Source organism: Arachis hypogaea, chromosome 11 (genome assembly GCF_003086295.3).
Source record: "Arachis hypogaea cultivar Tifrunner chromosome 11, arahy.Tifrunner.gnm2.J5K5, whole genome shotgun sequence".
NCBI lineage: Eukaryota > Viridiplantae > Streptophyta > Magnoliopsida > Fabales > Fabaceae > Arachis > Arachis hypogaea.
The window spans coordinates 54,926,968-54,945,547 of NC_092046.1; the positions used below are offsets into that span (position 1 = coordinate 54,926,968).

At 39.6% G+C, this 18,580-nt stretch overlaps 1 protein-coding gene and 1 long non-coding RNA gene across 2 annotated transcripts; both read right to left on the reverse strand.

Annotated features, from left to right (window-relative positions):
- Window positions 1-515: 515 nt before the first annotated feature.
- Window positions 516-6,761, reverse strand: LOC140176119 (uncharacterized). The gene is made up of 4 exons (XM_072206001.1): window positions 6,531-6,761; window positions 6,308-6,351; window positions 1,408-3,966; window positions 516-1,317 (listed from the first exon to the last, which is right to left on the reverse strand). Exons 1-4 carry the CDS (start codon window positions 6,759-6,761, stop codon window positions 516-518), a joined length of 3,636 nt encoding a protein of 1,211 aa, XP_072062102.1.
- A 9,157-nt stretch (window positions 6,762-15,918) lies between these two features.
- LOC140176532 (uncharacterized) lies at window positions 15,919-16,624 on the reverse strand. The gene is made up of 3 exons (XR_011868145.1): window positions 16,550-16,624; window positions 16,415-16,469; window positions 15,919-16,326 (listed from the first exon to the last, which is right to left on the reverse strand). It is a non-coding gene; the product is annotated as an uncharacterized lncRNA (long non-coding RNA).
- Window positions 16,625-18,580: the final 1,956 nt, after the last annotated feature.

An 18,580-nucleotide genomic window follows, 5' to 3' on the forward strand; every position in this document is an offset into this window, starting at 1 on the left:
GTTTTGGAGGTCTTTTCAGCTTGAGACATTGTCCCGTTCCCATTATGTTCACATTCTTGAAAAAGTGACATTGGTTGCACCTTCTTTTTCTTCTTTGGAGTCCTAGCTTGCTCTTCAATGGCATCTTCCACGATTGTGATGGGTTGGTTTCTTGTTTGATCTTTTGGGTCTTGAGCTTGGAAGCTAGCCTTCTTATTTTCAGCCATGATCTTTTCTCTTTTAATATTGTATTGTTGTAGCAATTCAGCACTTGACCTCACTTGTGTAACCTCAAAGGAATTCTTTTTTTTTGGACTTTTTTCTTTCATTTTTTGTGCTAAGGTACTTATCCGTTTTCTTTTAGCGATCTCTCCTTTCTCCATTCTGCATACACAAAAGAGTTACAATGAAAAAAATGTTATTTTATGAATAATTAAACGAACATAATCAACATAAGCGAGTAATTAAATAAGCAAAATAACTAAAACAAATGAGACATTTAGAATTCTACCAAAACAGCATTACATGAAAACATGTCAAGATGTTTCAGAATCAGAGTCCTCCATGTACTCGTATTCACTCCCCTCATCTTCCTCACCACGTTGTTTGGCAAACATATTTGGAGCCACATCTATAATGGTTGCTCGTAGATCATTCCTCACTAGATCAACTTCGCCATTATCATTTGGGAGACTGGGAATCACTTCAGGTTCACATGGCTCCCTTGCATATATTATGGGGGAATCAGACTCAAGGTCATCACTTATCCTAAATAAATCTCTTGGAATTGTTTTCATAACATAGTGTTTGTCACTCACATATGGGTCTTGCACATAAAAGCATTGGTTTACTTGGGATGCTAGCACAAATGGTTCTTCTTGGTAGCATTTCTTACTGAAATACACATATGAGAGACCAAAGTTGTCTTTTGCAACTGTATACCACTCACACTTAAACAGGACTACCTTAAATTGGCCATAATAATCTAATTCAAACATATCAACTATTCTACCATAGTAGGTTACTTTGGCTTCAATTAGGTTCTTATCTTTCACAGTAGCAAAACTAGGAGTCAATGCCTCCAATGTGACACCACTATTTTGGGTTTTACGTCTCGCATCACGGTGCCTTGTATGAAACCTATACCCATTGATAACATAACCTGAAAATCTTTTTGCAACTCTATTTGGACCCCTAGCCAACCCTTTTGCCCAACCAGGCACATCCTTTTTCATGGCACGAGTTTTAAACCATTCTGAGAACTGTTGACTATGGTCTTTGGCTTTCTCCCACTTTGTTCTTCGTGGATTGTACTCATTTACTGCCTCCTCATGCTCTCTGAAGATCAAATAATCATATTCTTATTTGTTAGTAGGGTAAAATGTTATGATTGAGGTCTACGAAATGACAATGAATCAAACAAAATACCTCATGTAGACTTCGATCTTATCACAATTGTTTAGGATGTATGAATGACCTTGTATTTCTGATTTTTCATCTAACATGAACAAATCTCCCATTTTTCCACCCAAAGGACATCCTTTGCTTGGAAACAAACTCGGAGTTCGCAGCTCATCTGAAACACACTCATCATTGTTTCGAGGGACTCTGTTGAATCTTGTCTGGACATCTTCATGCAAATATCTTGAGCAAAAATTAATACACTCATTCGCCAAATATCCTTCAGCAATGGATCCTTCTGGACGACTTCTGTTACGAACATATGATTTTAGTGTGCACATATATCGTTCAACAGGGTACATCCAACGATATTGAACTGGACCACCTAACCTCACTTCATTTGCCAAATGGATAGGCAAGTGCACCATTATGTCAAAAAAGCTTGGAGGAAAAATCCTCTCCAATTGGCATAATGTCTCAGCAATCTCTGCTTCTAAGTTAACTACCTCATCTATGCTAATTACCTTCTGACATATCCGGCGAAAAAATGAACATAATCGAACTAAAGCGATGGCAACATGGTCAGGAAGTATGCTCTTGATCGGTACTTGCAACAAGTAATGTAACATGAAATGAGCATCATGGGTCTTGTAACCAGAAATCTTCTTTTCCGTTTGCTGCACACATCGAGCGATATTGGAAGCGCTACCGTCTGGTAATTTTGCCCCTTTTAACACACTACAAAAGATTGTTTTCTCTGCTGCAGTCATTGAGAAGCATGCCTTTGCTAACTTAGTTCTTTTACCATCATTCGTATCTCTTGGTTGAAGATTTTTCCTGATACCCATGTCTTTAAGGTCAAAACGCGCAGCTGCATGATCTTTTGTCTTTCCAGAAATATCCAAAAGCGTTCCAATTATGCTATCAACTATATTCTTCTCTATGTGCATGACATCAAGGTTGTGTCTAAACATGTTGAACTTCCAATATGGTAAATCAAAAAAGATTGATCGCTTTTTCCAATTTGAAATGCCATTCTTTGCTTTCCTTTGCTTCTTCCCAAAAGAATTATCTACCCCTTGCAATATATGAAATACAGTTGTTCCATCTAACAACTGCGGTGGAGACCTAAGTTCAGTTTTCCCATTGAAAGATCTTTTATTATGTCTCCATGGATGGTTCATGGGTAAAAACCTTCGATGATCCATATAAACAGTCTTGTGGCTATGTTTCAGATATATAGAAGAAGTCTCATCATTACAACATGGACAAGCCAATTTTCCCTTTGTACTCCACCCAGATAACATAGCATACGCAGGGAAGTCGTTAATTGTCCATAAAAGACATGCTCTCATGTTGAATGTTTTGTTCTCTTTGGAATCATATGTTTCGACACCTAACTCCCACAATTCTTTTAATTCTTCAATTAGTGGTTGAAGAAAGACATCAATATCATTTCCAGGTGATTGTGGGCCAGGAATGAGTAAAGAGAGCATAAAATAATCAGGCTTCATGCTCATCCAAGGGGGTAGATTATACACCATCAGAACAACAGGCCATGTACTATGTGTACTACTCAAAGTTCGAAACGGATTGAATCCGTCGCTTGCTAAGCCAAGTCTCACATTACGAGGCTCCTTTGCAAAATCTTCATGTCGACTGTCAAATGCTTTCCAAGATTCACCATCGGCAGGATGCCTTAACGACCCATCTTTAACACGTTCATTATGATGCCAAGACATAGCTTCAACCGTCCTTGTGCACATAAAAAGCCTTTGAAGTCTGGGAATCAGGGGGAAATGCCTTAGAGTTTTTGCAGCAACTTTACGAGGCTTTTTAGATGAGGTAGCATCGTCCTCTTCTACATGATGCTCAATATAACGGGATGTTCCACAGACATGGCAAGATGAGTCATTCTCATGCCCTTTCCGATACAACATGCAATCATTGGGACATGCATCGATCTTTTGGTAGTCAAGACCCAAATTCTTCACCATATTCTTCGTTTTATCAAAAGAAGTAGGAATATTCAAATGTGGCATTCCTTCTTTCAATAATTCTAAGAGAGAAGTGAACGACGCATTACTCCAACCGTGCAAGCATTTTAACAAGTAAAGACGGATGGTAAAGGATAATCTTGTGAATCCTTTACATCCAGGGTATAGTTCTTGGCTTGCCTCGTCTACCAATTTATAAAATTCTTTTGCACCTTCGTTAGGCCCCATGTTATGTCCATCAACTTGTGTAGTATCTCTAAATCTATCACGTAACAACTCATCAATATTATCATTGCAGTTATATTCCTCATCTGTGTCACTGTCAACATCCATAGCAACAAGTGATTCCCCATGATTAAACCACCGCCTATAACCTTTTACGAATCCATCGCATATTAGATGGTCATACACGACATCTCTCCTTAACCAAAGTCTATTACAACACTTTGCACATGGGCATTGAATTTCATCCCCTTGAGGAATTCCCGGTGATGAAAAAGCAAAGTGTAAAAACTTTTCTACACCGAGTTGATATTCTTTTTCATGACGTGGTGTATCCATCCAATCCTTGGACACATCCATCGAAAACCTATATATTTCAAATAGATAGCTAAGTTTCTAGTTTGAAGTCTTTACTGCTAGTCTCACTAACTGCGAGTCTAGCTTCCTAATTAACTAGGAGACAATTTTCCAAGTCTCCAAAATACTTTGAAGGCATTGGACATAAAATAGCGAAGAAAATTAAATTTTAGCAATTCTTAAAGGTCCTGAAGTGAGTGCCTCAGGAAAGCACTTAAGTTGTCCACATAACATTAATAACAAATTAAGAGATGTATTTAAATTCACATGAACCAACCTTAAATACTGTCGTAATCCGTACAATACCAGCACCAAAGTAGTAGCGCAGCAGAAGCAGAATAGCGGTTCGGCAACAGATAATCAGCACCACAGCAACATCAAAGCAATACCACAGGAGCAGCAGAATAAAAGAAGTGGTAGTAGTGGTGGATAGATAACTATCAAAAGCCTGTTGGAAAGCATAAAATTAAAATGCCCTTGAGAATTAAATTTTTTTCTTAATTTAAAACATAAAAAAAAAACCATAGAAATTTGAAAAATGGGGGAATTTAGAAAGTAGGAATCGAAGAAGTGGCTGGAGAAAACCCCAAAAGGGCAGGTAAACCCTTGGCAACTTTGGAGCATTAGTCTAACTGCTCAGCATGAACTGCTTGAAAATTACATTTGAAATTAAAATAGCATCCATTTACATATATTTAGCACAAATTGTGGGCCATAATCCATTTAAAAAATGCCATATTTATATATATTAATCCAATATATAGCTTGGTCCAGACCTAGGAACTACTATATGAAATATAAATTATATGCATTATAAAAGGAAAAAGGATTATAACCACCCCCATATATTCAATTCAGCATTAGCATCCTTCAATTCTATATATATATATATCTCTACTATTTGAAGATATTATTTGCAGCAACCAACCAGCAATTAACAAATTTCTTGATTATTTTTCGCTGTTATATAAACTGTTTTATGAATTACTAGTACTATTTAAATTTTGACTTAAAACTGGCAAGTATGTCTCAACTTTAATTTCTCTGAGATTAAAGTATATCTAGGCTGTGATTTTCCAATAATCTAATTTTAGGTCTCCTGATAAGTATACTTTAAATACAATCATTCTCAATCCATAAGGTAATCATAATAATAATAAACTTCTACCTAAGAATAACTGTATTAATTAAAGATTACTCCGTCAAATACAAACAGCAAAGCATGAAAAATTATGCAACTCTCTTTTTCTGACCACAGCAATCACCTTCGAAAGACATGAGCAAGCAACTCAGAATCAGAGCGTTAAACCTGTAGTGCTCTTTCTTCACTTTCTTCTACATTCTGCAGTGTAAAAAAGATTTCCAAGTAGAATTCAGAAAATCCAGAATGAAAAGAATAAGAACTCCACAACCCAAACTATCATATGTAATGTCGGTGGCATATGGATGGCAAGAAACTGTTAAAAATAGTTGAAAGTTTAAGAAACCAAAGTATAAACAATGCAGTACCATAGGAGCAGCAGAATAAAATAATTGAAAATAATTTCATACCCTTAGCTTCAGATCCATTTTTATCCATTTCAAACATACAACAACAGATCATATTTATATTTTTGTTAAGAGTTTTCATTCATCAAAATTTAAAAAAAAACTAACTATATATATTTTTTATATATTTTATACACTGGCATAACAACAGCTCAATGAAAGCAACAAAAGAAAACTGCTTAGACAGAAGGCAACTAGAATTCAGAATTGTGAACATGCATAAACCAGAGAGGAATATCAAAGAGGCATATCAGAGAGCACTTGGCGTGCATTAATACTGATAATAACAAATAGCATAAACCAAGCGAACCAAATGCACCAATTCACAAAATTCAATATTAAAAGCACAAACAGTGGCAATCGGCAAGAATTAGTATCCAAATCTAGTAATAATAATCCAATAATTCAAGACAAAGACACCAGTAGCATCAATTCCCAAAGCCTTTACGAAATTCAGAAAACAGGGAAGGAGGAAGAAAAAAGAGGTAATACCATCAGCAGACATAGCAAAAATTAACAAGTTTCTTGGAGTCTTGTGGTGCAAATGGTAGAGCTTTGAAGAAATTGAATTTGTGAGATTGCTCCCTGAATTTGAGAAACAAAAATTTGTTACTATTTATCCAAAGTAAATTACAACATATCAGCATGAAAGCCTTATGCATGGCACATATAATAAATCCTATAGGAAGGAAATAGATTAACCCGTGAGATAGAAATAAAAGAAAGATAAGAGAATTCAGAGAAGTGTGTTTATAAGGAAAAAATCTTAAACCAAAGGATTAATTTTGGAAGTTAATTTTTACCTTGTAGGTACGGTTTGGAAGACAGTCGCAGGATACAGTTGAATCTGCAGTTTGAACAGCACACAATTTCAGGGTAAATCATACAAGAGTATGAAAAATTGCCGTGCATATACAGACGTGAATAAACTAATATTCAGATGTCGAACATAAAATTTGCACCCCAATAATGTAAGATAAGAAATTCTCAGTTGAGTTCAATCTAGACTAGGAAATATGCAGCTACCTGAATATTTACAATGAGAATAGAAGGAACATCCCCAGGTTTGCTGATAGAAGGAACTCCTAAACAGCGTGCAATATGTTCAGGTTTTAGCTGAGACAGAAAGAGGTCTGCTCCAAGGGAATAGAAAGCAGCATTGGTTGGCGCAAATTCTTTCTTCTTGTCCCTGCCAACCAAGTCCAAGCAACAATGAATTCTAGCACTATCAGTAATGAAAAATTTTGTTTTTGTCATGATATCCTCAACATGAGGGTGATCATAACCCAAAGGTTAATCATTAATCCCCCCAAAATGGTGTGTATACAAAAACAAGTATTTTGTACCAACCTAAAGCAGTTTTTCCCTCTGACTTTGAATGAACTTGGCTCAATTAAAGACCAAGAACCAGGGCTTTGTTTCTCTTATCCAACAAAATGGAATTGACAAACCTACTATTGGCTTTAGTTTAGGTGCCTTGGGTGAAACTGAAACAAATGAGACCAGAGTGAGAAACAAGAAAAACTACCAAAAAACAAGGGTAGTAAACATCCAAAAACTAAAAGCAAATAAACTTGGAAACTAAATTTTTATGTTCATTTATTTTAACTTCTTGTCTTAACAGCTGGAGAAATAAAAGAAGCTCAATCATTCACAAGAAACACCATTTTCACACCCATTCTAACTCTTCTACTGACATAAAATAGAAAAATAAACAAAATTAGGAACAAAATAGCTTCCCCTGCATAAATAAAATATAAATCAGCTCTACAACCAACCCTGATTCCAATGCAGAATTTTAAAATCTTTTGGCTGATGGACTTAAAACAAACTCAAATTTTATGTGTTATTTTCCTTTTCAAATTTCAGATGGTCTTATGTATTGGGTTTGAAACCAGTGCCCTTTCTTTTCCAAATGGTGCATTCCTGCTTCATTTCTACTAATAAGTCTGCATCAATCGAACAATATTTTTATAAGAACTGTTGAATCTTGAAAAAGTCACCTACATATCACTCTATGTCCCTTTCTAGTTTATAATAATTATTAAAAATTTTCAATAACAAACAGGTAATAGGTAGAATAAATAATCTTAACCTTTTTTTCTTTTGAAGTTTAGAAGTTCAATCACAGTTGAAAGTAGTCAAAGATACCACGTTTATTTTGAACTGAAATAAATTCTGTTCAGGACTTCCTATTAGAGCCGTGATCATAACAGAAAAAAAAAACAATGAAATAACACCCAATTTATATATTTTATATTTTTTATAAAAACAAACAAAACACGACACCAAAACATGTCAAAATGAAATATGGTTACTACAAACTCCTAAACTCTGGTTTGAGTCCTCTTGTGTCCATCCAAACATGTAAAAAGGGCACCTAAGAAAGGTATAAGTACCAGAAAAAAGAGATTATTAGTTACCTTTAGATTTGAGGACAAAGAGAGCACCTGCATCAACATCTTTTTGGTGCTCATCAACTTGGTTACAATCATCATGCTTCTCTGCTTCATGTGATATAACACCCAATTGAACTCATGTTTGGTGCAGAAACCTAAACTTACACACATGAACATAGGACATGATAGCTCAAATGAACCTATAGTAACCATCACAGAAAACAATTTAAAACAACCAAAATGAAGATACAGTGAGCCAGTAGAAAATCATTATTAAGCTATAGTAATTAATACCCAAATGAGTTAATAAAGTAGAAAAAAAATGCTCTTGACTAATAACTATATGCGTTCAATTCTTATTTAAAGTGACAGCAAGATAATACATCAAACACACTAAAGTTTTGGCATATAAGTAATGAAAGAATAATGCATCATAGTGAAACTAATATATATGTTTAGCTTTTGATAATGGCAAGAGCTTAGCTCTTGGGGCTGTGACACTAAGCTAGACAAGTTTAAGTAACTAAAATAAGGTAGAATCAAGAGTTAATAAGAGTTAGAAGTCTCTAAAACTCAAAATGATCATTTAGAGTCTATTACATTCTTAAAATTTCAGTCAAAAATAGTTTTTATAAAACTTTGAGAAGTCTATTACATTCTTAAAATTTCAGTCAAACAACACCACCAACAAGATAAACACGATGCACTCTTTCTCTCAGAAAATGAAGCTACAACTTCAAAACATTCACCATATACATGTTTAGCTTTCAAGCTTCCCTTTCCTTTTCTGAAACTGAGATCATTTCCAAAAGGTGAAATTGCAAAGAGGAAGTTAAATGCAGTTAGATAGAAAAATAAAGTGATCAGAAGCATCATCTAATTGCCATAAGAGGGAAATATTACCACACTTGAAGCATTACACAAACATTAAACAGGGTAAATGAAACAAAATGGAGATACTTATTTACGCACCTAGGTTCTTGTCAAGGGTCTTGGTGAACTAGTTCAAAGCTGGTGGAGCCTTCAACCTCTGCTTGAGGATCCTCTTCTTCCTCTGCTCCTCTGATCCCGAACTGCTTAGCATTGTTCTCGACTAACGGGTTCCTCACCTTCTCCTGAAGAAATGCATGAGAATCAAAACAATGAACAATAAAAAAAAAGACTGAAAACCTAGAGTCATCCTCATGAATCTGACTGCAGAAAAATAAAAGGAGGAGAAACCTACAACCTTATTCGAAGCTGGAAATGGCGCTTTTCCACCTCGTCAGATGTTAGGGCTTCGACGTTCTTCACGGAAGCGAAGAAGCAGGAAGCGAGCGGCAGCGCGGATGGGAGGGCTTCGTCGTTCTTCACGGAAGCGAAGAACCAGGAAGCGGGCGGCAGCGCGGAAAGGAGGGCTTCGTCGTTCTTCAGGGAGGCGAAGAACCAGGAAGCGAGCGGCAGCGCGGAAGGGAGGGCTTCGTCGTTCTTCACGGAAGCGAAGAAGCAGGAAGCGAGCGGCAGCGCGGAAGGGAGGGCGTCGTCGTTCTTCGTTGGAGTGTTGTCATCGCGGTGAGGGCAGGGGTTAGAGCTTTTGAAGAAGGGTTAAGGCAAAAAAATTGAAGACTGGTTAGCTAGGGCTTTCGGAGGGGGAAGCGGTGAGGCACAAAGAAGGAGGAGATTGGTGGTTGCAATTGCCATTGGGGCTTTCGAAGGAGGAGTTAGGGCAGAAGGAGTTAGCTTCTTTTGTCTAAGTGTTAGAATCACGAAGGAGCTGAGTTAGGAGCGTTTTTGTTAATTCGAGCTTCTTTAATTTTTTTTTCTGAGGGAACCTTTTGGCCACGCTTTTCAAGCGTGCCAAAAGGCTTGTAGGAAACGGCTACGCTTTTAAAACGTTACAATAACAAATTGCTGTTGCTACACTTTAAAAGCGTGCCGAAATCTCTCTATGGCTACGCTTTATAAGCGTGGCAGAAAAAAACGTGGTTAAATCTCACATCAACTGCCACCCTCATAAAAGCGTGGCCATAGAGAGATTTCGGCACGCTTTTAAAGCGTAGCAAAAAAAAGCGTGGCAAAATCTCTATTCAAACGCCACCCACACATAAGCGTGGCCATAGCCTACTTTTGGCCACGCTTTTAAAGCGTAGCAAAAAAAAAGCGTGGCCATAGGCCTTTTTTCTTGTAGTGTTATGATAGTGTAGTACTGTGTCTCCCGTTTTAACACTTTGCCTCCTTTTCATCTGTGGGGAGTATTTCTGTTTTGAGGTAGTTAATTATGGGAGTCATCCATCCTTGATCCAGACCTGTTATGGCTAGGACTTTTTCTTCATCCGAGATTGATGGGTTCTGTAGCATTTCTTGGATAAGGCTTCTATTGTTGCCCCCTGGTTTGGTGCTGGCTAGTTTTGAGAGTGCATCAGCTCGGGCGTTCTGTTCCCAGGGTGTGTGGCGGATCTCATATTCCCTGAGTTGTACGAGCTGTTCCCTGGTTTTGTCCAAGTAGTTTTTCATGGTGGGATCCTTGGCTTGGTAGCTCCCTACTATTTATGAAGTGACCACCTGTGAGTCGCTGAAGATGATGAGCTTTTGAGCTCCAACCTCTTTAGCCAGCTTCAAACCAGCTAGTAATGCCTCATACTCAGCTTGGTTGTTTGAGGTGGGGAACCCGAATTTGAGGGAAAGTTCGATTTTGGTTCCCTGATCGCTTTCAATTATCACACCCGCGTCGCTTCCAGTTTTGTTTGAGGAACCGTCTACATAGAGATTCCATTCTGTAGGGATTTTCGGGGTGTTTGTAAATTTTGCAATGAAGTCAGCCAAATATTGGGATTTGATGGCTGTCCGAGCTTCGTATTGAAGGTGGAATTCAGACAACTCGACTGCCCATTGTAAGATTCTTCCTGTTAAATCTGTTTTCTGCAGAATGTCTTTTATTGGCTGATTGGTTCGATCCCTGATGCTGTGGGCTTGGAAATATGGACGAAGTCGTCAAGATGTTAATATGAGAGCATAGGCGAATTTTTCTATTTTTTGGTAGTTCAGCTCGGATGCTTGTAGTGCCTTGCTAATGAAGTATACGGGTTGTTGCCCACTGTTATTTTTTCAGACCAATGCTGAGGCTACTGCCCGACTTCCTACTTCGAGGTATAATACAAGGGGTTCTCCTTCCCGTGGCCGAGTTAGGATAGGAGGTTGTCCCTGGAATTTTTTGAAATCTTGGAAGGCCTGTTCGCACTCCGTTGTCCATTCGAACCTCTTTCCCTTCCTTAGAGTAGCATAGAAGGGGAGAGATCTTATTGCTGATCCCGCTAGAAATCTAGACAAGGCTGCCAATATTCCATTGAGCTGTTGTACCTCTTTGACGTAAGTCGAGCTCTTCATATCGAGTATGGCCTGGCATTTATCCGGATTTGCCTCGATTCCTCTTTGTGTGAGCATAAAACCCAAGAATTTGCCAACTTCTACTGCGAAGGTGCATTTTGCAGGATTAAGTCGTATGCCATGCCTTCTTATAGTGTCGAATACTTGGGTGAGGTCGAACAGTAACGTCTCTTCACTTTGTGTCTTTATTAACATGTCGTCCACATAGACTTCCATGATTTTTTTGATGTGATCCGTAAAGACTTTATTCATTAATCTTTGGTAAGTAGCTCCTGCGTTTTTAAGTCCAAAAGGCATGATGATGTAGCAGTAGTTTTCCTTTGGGGTTAAGAATGAAGTTTTTTCTTGGTCGGGTGGGTACATCGGGATTTGATTGTATCTCGAATATGCGTCCATAAATGAGAGGTATTTATATCCGGAGGAGGCATCCACTAGAGCGTCGATACTTGGGAGTGGGTAAGGATCCTTTGGGCACGCTTTGTTGAGATCAGTGTAGTCGGTGCACATCCGCCACTTCCCATTTGATTTCTTTACCAAGACGACGTTAGCCAGCCATAGTGGGTACTTGACTTCTCTTATGAATCCTGCCTCCAGTAGTGCTTGTACCTGCTCTTCCATAGCTTGGGATCGTTCTGGTCCGAGCTTTATATGTCTCTATTGTACTGGCCAAGATCCTGGGTAGACTGCTAGCTTGTGGCACATTAACTTGGGGTCTATGCCTGGTATGTCTGCAGCCTTCCATGCAAAGAGGTCGACGTTATCTCATAAGAACTGTACGAGTGATTCTTTTGTGTCTCCTTTTAGGATTGTACCGATATTGGTTGTTTTGTCCGGGATATCTCTGATCTGGACCTTTTCTACTTCACCTTCGGGTTGTGGGCGGAGTTTTTCCCGCCTCTGAACTCCACCAAGTTCGATGGTGTAGAATTCTTCTCCTCTGCCTCTGAGACTTAGACTTTCATTGTAACAGCGACGCGCCGTCTTCTGGTCTGCTTTTATTGCAGCTATCCCTTCTGTAGTTGGGAACTTCATGCATAGATGTGGAGTCGAGACTACTGCGCCGAGCTGATTTAATGTTGTCCGACCTATTAAGGCATTGTAGGCTGAACTCACGTTGACCATGATGTAGTCTATCTTGAGTGTTCTTGACTGGTTTTCTTTTCCGAAGGTCGTGTGTAGTGAGATGTATCCAAGTGGCGGAACTGGAGTGTCTCCCAGTCTGAACAGGCTGTTCGGATATGTTCTGAGTTCCTTTTCTTCCAGGCCAAGTTTGTCGAAGGCAGTTTTGAACAAGATGTCGATGGAGCTTCCTTGGTCTACCAGTGTGCGGTGAAGATTTGCGTTTGCCAGTATGATAGTGATGACCATGGATCGTCGTGTCCTGAGATGATGCCGATGCATCCTGTTCATACTCTGGGTCGAGCTGTCCGACCCGAGATGTTTTACGACAAGTCGACCGACCTCTTCAGGTAAGACTATCCGACCTCTTAGAAGGCTGGCCCATGTCTGACCTCTTAGAAGGTTGGCCCATGTCCGACCTCTTAGAAGGTTGGCCCATGTCTGACCTCTTTACAAAGAGCTCGGACAAATTGCCATAAGAGGCCCAAGCAGGCCCAAACGAAGGGACACAGCCCAAACTAAAGGCAGCCAAAGCCTAGAAAGATAAAGGCAGTTCGCCAGAAGATAAGATGACCTCACTCAAAGATAAGATAAGATAAGATAAGATAACTAACTTATCTTATCTAAGAAGGTCACTCTACACCATTATAAATACACTGGAGCACCCAGGTATAACTCATACTCTGATTCTACTAAAAACCTGTTTAATACCCATGCTAACTTAGGCATCGGAGTCTCTTGCAGGTACTCCCCACCCTTCGGTAACGAAGGATCAGCAGTGCAACCAGTCCCACAAGTCGGACACGACAGCTCTGGCCGCCGCCCACCAGTCGGACACGTCATCTCTGACCAGCACAGAAGATCTCGTCTGAGATCAACCTACAGTTTCAGGTAACCCTCGGAACATTGGCGTCGTTGCCGGGGAACCTAGAAGTCACCCCATCACCATGGCAGACGACCATGACAACGATCACAACTCTGGTTTAGTGGGCAGAACGCCAAACAAAGACACGGACGCCACCTCTAAAGACACACCTCAAAACGGGGGAGATAAGCAACCCCAAACACAGAAATTTTGGAAGCTATCCGTAAGCAACAGAACCGCCTTAACCAGCTGGAATAAGAAGCTGAGAGAAACCTCTGGAGAGAAACTAGGCGACGATGAGAGCTAGAGGACAAGCTCCTAAAGCTCGAGGCTGATCTCAAAGCCAAAACCATTCAACCCAGTCACGATGATGACTCCCACAAGGACAAAGATCCATTCACCAAGGAGATCATGAAAGGTAAAGTCCCAAAGGACTTCAAAGCTCCCGACATGACCCCGTACAACGGCACATCGAATCCAAGCCATCATCTCAGCAATTTCAGAAGCATAATGTATCTCACTGATGCCTCGGACGCCATTCGATGCAAAGCCTTCCCGACTACCTTAACGAAGACAGCAATAAAGTGGTTCGACAGTTTGCCTCCAAGATCCATCACAAGTTTTGACGACCTTGCTAAAAAAGTTCATCGCCAAGTTCTCCATCCAGAAGGATAAAACCAAGCACGCCCCGAGCTTACTAGAGATTAAGCAAGGAGATCGGAAAAGCCTTTGCAACTACATGGAAAGATTCAACAAAGCATGTCTGGACATACAAAGTCTTCCAACAGAAGCGGCCATCATGGGACTCATCAATGGCCTTAGAGAAGGACCTTTCAACCACTTAATATCCAAGAAGTACCCAAAATCTCTAAACAAGGTCCGACAAAGGACGGAAAAATATATCAATATGGAGGAGAACTCCCGATTGGGAGATAGCTCAAAAACTGGATTCTCCTAATGTAACACCCTACCACACTAAGCTTTACGCTTAAGTCGTAGAACGAAGGTGGTGTGATATTACGACCTCTAAAATAAAATGAGTACATATAATAGCAGAAGAATTATAATATGCTAGGAGCCTTGAAAAATAGGGGAAATAAAATTTTCAAGATAAAAGCGCAACGCTCAAGGAATGAGTTAACTTGCGAGCTAAGAAAACCATAACTATTAAACATAAGATAACAGAAGTGGGAATAGAATGCCAAAGATACAAAATAACAAGCTCCTAACTCAGCCTGCGAAGTCAAGACTGGCCGGAGAATATTTACACATATATACATACATATCCAAAACCCAAAAGAACACATACACAATCCTGCCTCTCCATAAACCTCTAAGAGGATCAAAAAGAATAAGTCATGCGGAGAGAAAGCTAAGTACATATATATACATCATAGCATAACAAAATATCCCAGTAATCACTCCGCTTCAAGAGTCCAAACGCCTAACGAGATGCCTTTCGACCTGCATCTGAAAAACAACAACATAGTATGGAATGAGAACCGGAGGTTCTCAGTATAGTAAAGGTGCCACACACATAATATATAAGGTCCTGGGAATGCCAGAGGCAATCCTAGAACGCCGACACTCAGATTATAGAGCTTAAAGTATTAAACAGAAGCCATAAAAGGTGGTTTCCTAAAAATATTTAATCCTAACTTAACTTAACCTTAAATCTAAGTCCTATACTGCCATTCCTCCATACCTCAAACTCCATCATGCATTTTCACAAACAAATAGACAGATAAAGGCAAACACAAGAAGATTACAACTACTGCAGGTAACAGATACACATTTAGCATGGCAAATACAGTTAGGCATACCCAATTAGAGCACAAGCAAGTAATTCAAGTAATATGCATATGATGCATGCCTGTCCTATGGCTGATGAGGCTCATCTGTCGGTTATCCAGCCAACCCGACAAGTCTGAATTGTACTTAGACTGTCCCCCGACGTGCATCCCCAAGAGTCTATGCATAGTTTTTCAAATAATCAATAATACTCAATGGGGGTAACATTCCCGGGAATTTATATAGTACCCGGTCACACACTTACGTCGTAGGGTCAACAGAGTATCGAGTTTTCAACCTGGTACACGTGGTGGCAAGCCACGGCACTTAATCTAGGGAATCTCGTATCTCAGATTATTCAAATTCATAAGACATATAAATAATTCAATTATAATTCATCAACATCCACATCATTCTCAATCGCATCTCATTCATCATCATACATCAATCATATTCAATCCTTATCCTTCATTATCACACCTCCCATTCCGTCCGTCAATAGTTCCAATTCAAAACATAATTCATTCTTTTCTAAATGAATCAAACTTAAAACATGCTCATTTTCTTAATAACTCTAAATCAAACCATATAACCTTTGAATCTAAATCTTTTTAAATAATCATATAAACAAAATCTCTAGTCTCTAATTTTTATAAAATTTCGGCAGCATCTCCTCTAAAACTCGGACTTTGCCACCCTGTTCGGGTCCAAACCTGCATTCTTTTCAATTCAACATTCCCTTCCTCATTATCATAACAATCTCCACAAAAAATCTACCTCAGATCAACAATTAAACTCATACAATATTCAAATCCAACAACCAAAATTCAACTAAGAGTCATAGTTCACAAATCCTAGGCTTTTAACACAAAATACCTCAAATCAATAATTCACCGAATCATTAATTAATCAACAAGCACCAAACCAACCATGTTCATCAACAATAACATTCAACCATAATTCTCTCTAAATTAACATAACAACATTCACCATCTAAAATTAATAACTAATTATCCAATAAACTTCAACCAAATATATATTCATCGATAAATTACTAAACATTAAACATACACCTGCATTCCAACTTATCCTATGGTCATCTAGCCTAAGTTTTCACAGAACATTATATATTAAATGCAAGAAACCTAAACCATACCTTGGCCGATTTCCACATAACGACCAAAGCTATTTATTCAAAACCAAGACAGCCCCTCAAAACTCAACTAATCCGCTTCCTCCAAGTTCCAGTATTCACAATTTCAAGCTCCAATTATTTATTCACAACCTAGTACACATTCATAACACATATATATCCAATTTAATACTCAAAGCTCAAATTCAATGAAAATAAAATAGAATTATCGTATCCTCACCTTACCCAAGCTTCACATAAGCAAGAGTGAACGTTTTTCTCAAGCTAATTGGATCCTAAAACATCAAAAATCAAAGAAATTCAATAAACTCGAAAATTGGGGGAAATGAAGGCTGAGTGTAAAATAACGAGTTACCTATGAAATTGTTCTGGTAGAAATGTAGAGCTCAACGCGGTGAACGTGTGGCCGCAAACGGTGCGGCGATTGGAGCTCGAACGGGAAAGTTACGGGAAATTGAATTCACCGTAAACGAATTTCTCTTCTTCTCTTCCCTGGGAGGCTTGCTACGTCGTTGAGGGAAATGAAGAAAAACAAAAGCCCGTGGCTCTTTTTAATTGTTGGACTAATTGGGCCCACAACCCGGTTTGGACCCGGTTTAATCGGTTCGGCCCGTTCGGTCCAATTTTGGACCGTTTTCTTCGAAATTGGTGTTAAAATTCTCGTTTCGATGAGCTCTATCCTAATTTGATATAATATTCACATTTCTAATTCCCCTTATTAAAAACTATTTTATTGACTAATTATCTACTAATTTAACCAGGGTTTACACCTAACCCACCACGGGATAAGGATAAAGAGTCCAAGAAAAAAGAAGATCAACCTGGTGAGAAGCCTATAAAATACCACAATTACACCCCTCTTCGGGTGTCTCTTGTGGATGTTTACTGAGAAATATGCAACACTGAGAAGATCCCACCACCTCGCCTAATCAAAAACAAAAGAGGTCGGACGAGTTGAAGGTCCACCTCAAACCAAAGAGGTCGGACGAGTTGAAGGTCCACCTCACACCAAAGAGATCAGACAAATTGAAGGTCCACCTCACACCAAAGAGGTCGGGCGAGTTGAACGTCCACTTCACACCGAAGAGGTCGGACGAGTCGAAGCTCCACCTCACACCAAAGAGGTCGGACGATTAAAAGGTCCATCTCACACCAAAGAGGTCGGATGAGTTGAAGGTCCACCTCACACCAAAGAGGTCGGACAAGTTGAAGGACCACCTCACACCAAAGAGGTCGGGCGAGTTGAATGTCCACCTCACACCGAAGAGGTCGGGCGAGTGGAACATCCACCTCACACCAAAGAGGTTGGGCGAGTTGAAGATCCACCTCACACCGAAGAGGTCGGGCGAGTTGAACGTCCACCTCACACCGAAGAGGTCGGACAAGTTGAACGTCCACCTCACACCCCTGAGAGACATGTTCATATGATAAATGGAGGATTCGCAGGAGGAGGCATCTCTAAATCATCTTGCAAAAGACACCTCAAAGAGGTATATTAAGGAAGGGATAGAGGTTTGAAAAGGACAACGGAGTGCGAATAAGCCTTCCGAGATTTCAAAAATTCTTGGGGCAACCACCCATTCTTACCAGACCACAGGAAAGTGAAGAACTCATATTATACCTCGCAGTAGTAAGTCGGACAATAGCCTCAGCACTAGTCATAGAAGACGAAAGTGGGCAACAACCTGTCTACTTCATCAGCAAAGCTCTACAAGGGGCTGAACTAAACTATCAAAAGATAGAAAAAGTTCGCCTACACCCTCGTACTCACCTCTCAACGACTCCACCCATACTTTCAAGCTCACACTATCAGAGTTCAGACCACCCAGTCCATAAAAGGCATCCTACAGAAAACAAACTTAGCTAGAAGAATCCTATAGTGGCCAGTCGAGTTATCCCAATTCGACCTTTAATACGAAGCTCGGACAACCATCAAATCACAGTATCTAACCGACTTCATTACAGAGTACACTGACACCCCGGAAACTCCTACAAAAGGGAATCTCTATGTGGACGACTCTTCAAACAAAACCGGGAGTGGTGCAGGTGTAATTATAGAAAGCGATCAGGGAAGCCAAATCAAGCTAAATAACCAAGCTGAATACGAGGCACTATTGGCTGGTTTAAGGCTGGCTAAGAAGGTAGGAGCTTACCGTGTCCAGTGATTCACAAGTAGTCACCTCACAATAGAATGGAGCAACCAAGCTAAGGATCCCACCATGAAAAAATACCTCGGGTAATTCGGGGGACCCTGGACAAAACCAGAGAACAGCTCGGACAATTCGGGGGACCTTGGACAAAAATAGAAAACAGCTTGGACATTTCGGGGAACATGAAGTCTAACACATACCTCAGGAGCAGAATGCCCGAGCTGATGCACTTTCAA